General features: G+C 47.8%; 1 protein-coding gene across 1 annotated transcript; it reads right to left on the bottom strand.

The window, feature by feature from the left end:
* Nucleotides 1-913: 913 nt before the first annotated feature.
* LOC135829971 (uncharacterized) lies at nucleotides 914-6,330 on the bottom strand. Its single transcript, XM_065342359.1, has 3 exons — nucleotides 5,865-6,330; nucleotides 3,191-3,235; nucleotides 914-2,363 (listed from the first exon to the last, which is right to left on the bottom strand). Exons 1-3 carry the CDS (start codon nucleotides 5,995-5,997, stop codon nucleotides 2,203-2,205), a joined length of 339 nt encoding a protein of 112 aa, XP_065198431.1. The 5' UTR covers nucleotides 5,998-6,330; the 3' UTR covers nucleotides 914-2,202.
* Nucleotides 6,331-6,558: the final 228 nt, after the last annotated feature.

Consider the following 6,558-nt stretch of genomic DNA (forward strand, 5'->3'; position numbering starts at 1 on the left):
GTAACCAGTCGCGGTGGTGCAGTTCACTGAGTTTGTCCTGATTTCGGTTTTTTGAGACGGATAGCCTGGTGACTTTACTTGTCGGTGGATGTACGCAGCGTACACAGTCACACAAAACACCGAAATCCTGAAACAGGACGTCTAAAATCAAGCAAACTTGTCTGATTTCCGGGCTATGAAACATGAAAATTTGAGCTCTACGCAAGTCGCGGCTTGGCTGATCTCATCAGGGTGACGTAGTGCACGAACTGCGCTGTTTCAGATCTGATATGCACAGTTGCACACTCTGGTTTATGTACTCTTGGTCGTACATGCATGCAAGTCCGGATAGTACTGTCATGGACATGGAAATCCGGTCGCACGTCTAGCGGCCGCATGGCGCTGCTAATGCAGCCGTAGCACGTATTATTATGCGCTGCTGCTGGTCGTATCCGATCAACATGATTGTGCACTGCATACAACGACTTACGTTCTGTACGCGCTGATCTGCTGTCTGAGGGCGCCGGCCCCGGTCAATTGACTGGATTTCCATGTCCGCGACAGTTACGCTTCTACTGCCTTTCAGATCGTCACTTATTTTTCGAAAAGGCAAACCCTTCACTGAGCGAAGAATTGCCAAGAAGAGACACAATGTCATGACACGTCAGTATAAGCCAAAGGGCTTATTTCCTTGACCGTTTTAAGACCTGCGGATTGGAAAAGATCCGGTAAGGCCGCTACATGTAGTTCAGCTTGGGGCAAGCTGAATAAACCCGCCATACCGTACACGCGTGCCCTAAAATGACGAGGTGACAGTTTAAGGCGGCCTTTAGCCCGAGATATGAAAACGCCCCCTGCATCATCATGAAATATGACACCATTCACTTCCCTGGCTACTGGGGCGTAGTGTTCCGCGCGCGCCACAGGCCTAGAATTGCCTAGAAAAGTTGTTGAATTCTAAACCTGACAACAGCGGTTCTGAAGACCAAGCAAGCAAGCAGACAAGAAATGTTTGATAGATCAGTGCATACGGGCAACCGGCAGCAGTATTCAGAACAGCGGTTCTGAAGACCAAGCAAGCAGACAAGAAATGTTTGATAGATCAGTGCATACGGGCAACCGGCAGTAGTATTCAGAACAGCGGTTCTGAAGACCAAGCAAGCAAGTTGACAAGAAATGTTTGATAGATCAGTGCATACGGGCAACCGGCAGTAGCATACAATAATCATGTAGTCGCACCATGTACCAGGAAGTCGTCAAATACCAGCAAAACGGTAACGAATACTGCATGCACTACTCCCTGGCAGCCACAGACAGTACGTGAACCATAATTATACGTATTATGATAAGACGTGCCAGCAGAGTCAGTCCGCTCAGACCAGGGAGTAGTAAAATACCTACTCCCTGGCCCGGACTTTGTCAGGCAGGGCATGATTGTGCAGCAGTATGAGTGCTGCAACGGAGGTCCATTCTGTACTTCACACCGCTTGCTACGTCTGTAGCAATCGAGACACGCCGTCCTGCGTCCAATGGGCGAACAGCTGATCATGATAACACGCGCGTGTGTTTCCGTAACCGAGTACCCATTCTTCTTCTGCTCTGCAGCGATGACCCTGCCTGGCTAGTCAACGGCCTGCCAAACCGATGGCATTGATCCGTTCCACGGTTAGAGTGCATAATGCATGTGGCTAGTCACGACTGACCCGCGCCCCGCTTGCACAGCCTCCGAGGCGAGGCTGTCCAGGGCATACCTACGTTCAATGCGGCAGTCACACCGTGCGCACGCTGTCCACCCATGCCTGCCCAACTTGATACTCAAGTCATCTTGCGGTGCTACTAGCATGGCCGAGTACACGGCTGGGGGCTTTCAGGGGCACACTGCTGTAAATGAGGTGTTGTTTTTCTGTGTGGTGACATTCTCCAAACTGTCTTCATCTAGTCGCGTGTACATAATATATGTGTGATATGAGCCTGTGCGATGTTGTAGTCGACGGTCCTTTCGTCAGTCTTCTGGTCAACGCACGGTAGAGCAGGTACAAGACGTACTATCGGTGTCAGCTGCCATGGTTATTCACTGTCCGAGTTCAGGAAGTCCTCGGCAAATCGCTGCGCTAGCAGGACTGAGTGTATGGCTGGGCTTGGAGGGGGGGGGGGGGGGGGGGGTCAGGGCGAACCGCCAGGTAGAGGAGGTACACGACTGACTAGCGGCGCCAGCTGCCATGGTTACTCGCTGTCCGAGTTCAGGAAATCGTCGGCCAGCCGCTGCCGAGTCTTCTTGTCGGGCACGGGCAGGTAGGGCATGTGGGTGAAGCCGTTGATACCCCAGCGCTTGTAGTCGCTCTCCTGATAGTCCACACTCACCACAGTTGAGATGGTGTAGAATGCTGAGAGGGCAAGAACATACGTATACAATAACAACAGCAGCAGCAATGGCAACAACAACAACATCTCTTATTGGCGATGGTGCAATCGTGAGAATAAAGAATTAAAAAAAACACAAAAAAAACAACAACGACAACTAACTTACAACAACGACGACGACGACAACAGCAACAACGAAGACGACGACAGCAGCAGCAACAACAGGCTCAACAGCAATTTTATATTTTATTTCCGGAGCAAGTGCAGTCCTTGTAGCGCCATAGAGATGTGGTTTAGGCGTTGCCATGGCTACACAGTAGCAAATGCTGGTTTTTATACATCGTGTAGTTAACGTTACTCAGCGTTTTTTGCAACAATAATAATGGTTACACAGTACATAGACCATTGCTTTGACCGAGCGGTTGTGGGCTTGCCTGCGAATCACAAGGCCCCGACCCGCACTGGGAGCAGGGAGCGTGTACTGTGCTAACGAATGCGGTGATGTATGCGTGAACCACTTTACATGCAATGAACTGTGCCAACACCCACGGTCAACTGGGTGCTCACTACTCGGAGCGAGGGTAACATGGATGCAGCTAACGAGGTTCGCCCCCCTTGTCGGGCATTGGTTGTGAGAGTTACCACCTCACCCTTGCCGTTCGGCGCTGCATCACAGGCATGTTGGTGGCCTGGCACAAGCGAAACTTCCTAAGCTGGTTGTGTTTTTCAACACAATTGTATGGCCGGTAGTAACGCGGACGTGCGCACTTTACTTTTTTATTTATTTATTTTTTGCACAGCACAGAGCACTGCATTAGGGGTTTAAGCACTGCACAGCTGGGTTACCTACCTTTGAGCAGATTCGGCTGCTTGTGGAACATCCAATACCGGTAATCTGCAAGAAAACGACGACGACAGCAGCAGCAACAAATCTGAATGAATGAAAGCTATCATGGCCTAAACAACAACAACAACAACAACAGTGCCTTAATGCGACACGACGTTGCTGATCAAGTTAACGGCCATGCAAGCAGCGGACGCCACTGGACAAGGAGTCCACCAGTAGTGTACACAGCGATCACATGAGTTTTTAAGGTCCCCGAGCGTTCGCCTTTGGCTTAGCCCGGTTTGAATGTACTCTGCTGTAGTGCTACAGTTGAAATCCGACCCACGTGCCGAAAGCAGCGCCAAGACACACGCGGCCCAGCCCTCGGGCGCTAGGTTTTTGGATCGTGCACGATGCAATTGGAAACGAAAACGCGGCGCTGCTTTTGAGTTCTGCCTGGCGGGTCGGATTTCTTTGAACATGACTATCGTACGTACTGTAAATCTGGAAAGTCCAGCGAGTCACAAAGTCGAACGTTTTAACGACCAATTGTTTTTCGCTATTTGAAGCCACAGTTAATTGGGAACTCGTTGCCTGCACGAGGAAAACATGGACGCAGTGAATGGGATTTTCGGTCTTTGACCACTTGCTGGTGAGCTGATCTACTCACCTCCCACCGCTTTAGGAGCTGCATCTGCGCCTTGATCCTTGAGGGTGGTGGCGTCATCGGACGCGGAAAACCCGGCTTCCAGCCGAGTCCCACGCGAACCGTGAAAAAAGAAGAAGAAACGTCATCGCGAACCCGGTTTGAGATGTCTGTGTAAAGATGTGCATACAGATGGGTGGCCAGGCAGCCATTGTTAAACTTTCTGCACGTTATCATGCCAAGATTACAAAAAAACGTTAAACGTTTTGGTCGTTTAATAAACTTTTCCGGATTTACAGTACTGAACAGCCGAATGGTACCGTTCACACAATTTTACACGACTATAGTGTTGCAATAAGAAACTTGGATGTTCAGCCAATAACCATGATAAATAGAGAAAGGAAAGACCGCTTTGTCAGGTATCTTACTGGTCTCGTCATCGTCCAGTAGCAATCGACATTCTCTGTTCCCGTGGGACTTCAGCTTGTACTCATTTCTGTTGCGCTTACCTTCCCCTTTTCGATCTATCTCTCGTTAACCTAGAACCTTCAGAGTTGGACGGCTGTTGGTTAGCGCTTCGGAGATGTGCTGGAGTGTTGGTCGTGTGCTGGTCAACGGGGCGAATGTCTCAGTATGCTGTCAGTTTAGTGCCTAGTTAGTATACTTTCTGACTGTATCCAGAATCAATTATGTTCCCTTCCTTTCTCTACTGACTCGGATGGAGAGCCAAGGATAAATTTATAGAAAAGAAAGAGGACCAAGGAACTACACGTTACGCTGTAATGTCCACTAACAGTAAGACCACTAATGCAATGCTGTCGCATGAGCTGATCGTTTAGTAACTGGTGGTGTTAGTGGACACTATAGCTTGACTTGTAGTTCCTTAATCAAGTTTTTCTTTTATTCAATTTGAAACTCGGATGTTGAGCCAAAAATAAATGTGGAAGAGAAAAGGACCATGGCCAGCAATCGAGGACATCTGAGAGTTGTAATTTTTGTACTCCTCCGAGGTGTGATTTTTGGCGTGCTGGGCCAAGCACAAGGAAGCTATCTGCAAAAAAACTGCAGAAAATGGTTGTTGTTTGATCCTTTGGTGTAATCTTTGTTTCTAGTCGAAGCTAGTTGCTGTTTGGAGCAGAAACGCTGAAATTGACTATTTTCTGCATGTACTCATTCATGTACTCATGTACTCAGTCATGCAGTCTCACTCGTATTTTAGCTCTTTTTCTGGAATGGATGCTGCTCTGCGCCCCTTGGTGAACATTTCCTGCGCTCGTGGAGCAGCTGAAAAGGACCACTGGTATGTCTGGCTCCTGGTTTGAAAGTGGAGAGTCGACTTTTGTGCCTTGAAAAAGGAGTAGAGAGCGATAAAGGTACGTCTGTGGCTTATTTTTGAGTGCTCCTCGCACATTTTTGATCATGATAGAAATTCTCAGACCAAAGTCAGACCAAAGTCAGCGCGATGATGACCGTGCAGTTTTCTTGTGGATTTTTTAGTTGTTTCATCTCGTATCTATGTCAGTATCGTGATGGTGAAGTGGAGAGGGTGATTTTCTTCCTCTAGGCTTCGTTCGGCCGACTTTGCTTCGTCCTCGTTGAAAAGTGATCCTGAAAAAAAGATCGATTCGCAAAATTATGTTGATTTTCAATGTACGTGATGACATGCGATTGCTGGCTATGATATGGATACGAGTTAAGAGTAACTCTCCATCAATGTAACATGATACTATGTCAGGACGTCGAATGTTTCAGTACTCTGTCAGTTTTGTGCCTAGTTATTGCACTTTCTGACTGTATATAGTATCATGTTACAGTGATGGAGAGTTACTCTTAACTCGTATCCATATGTCCTTTTCTCTTCCACATTTATTCAATTTATTATTATTTAATTTAAAATTTATTATATATTAACTGGTTTGAGGGAAAGAGACAAACGGGAAAAGTCTGAAGAAATTATTATATATTATTATTTTAAATAATTTAATTTAATTTGTCCTTTCCCTATGCCTATGGACTACAGTTTTAGGTGCTGCAGTGAACGTCTCAACTCACAAGTGCTCTGGCGTACTCGGTTCACCCACAGTCCGCCCACAGTCGCACTCCATCCACCGCTGATCATGAGTATGTATTTGACGATGTTCATTCCAGTGTCCGTCAGTCGCACTCCCTTGAACGGCGGCATCATTGGAGTTCGCACTGGAGTCCACCTGAGTCTGAGGAGAGCCAGGCGCGCACAGAGCTGTACTGCTACCCGCCAACAGCAAGCGCAGAATACTAGAAGCAGCAGCAGCAGCTAGTGACGTTGTTCTCGTTTCTCTCCGTCCTCTGCTCCCGTCGCAGTCTAGTCACGGTGGTCCGCCGATGTTGGCTCACCTGATCTGAGCTAGCTGGTTGCGGTCCTGGCCGAAGTCGAAATGCCGTGATCGTTGACCGACCAAATAAAAGGTTTCTTCAAAATGAACACGAGCAGTAGCAAACTCCAAAGCCAAGGTAAAGAGGCAAAATACTACGTCTACCTTGCGGCTTGCGATCCTTCTCAATTCTTGTCAATCATCTGATACGCGTATACGTATGATCGTAGAAGAAGTCTTGCTGGAAAAAATGAGCTGTGCAAAAAAACCCTTTTTATAGCGGCTATAGGCTAGTATAGCGCTATTAAAGGGGAAGTATACCCTAAAATCAAATTTTCACCAGTTGTAGTCTTCTGGGCGCTGAGTCGAATGGTCTTGGTCCGAGGAAGCTGCGA

Source organism: Sycon ciliatum, chromosome 13 (genome assembly GCF_964019385.1).
Source record: "Sycon ciliatum chromosome 13, ocSycCili1.1, whole genome shotgun sequence".
In the NCBI taxonomy this organism is placed as follows: domain Eukaryota; kingdom Metazoa; phylum Porifera; class Calcarea; order Leucosolenida; family Sycettidae; genus Sycon; species Sycon ciliatum.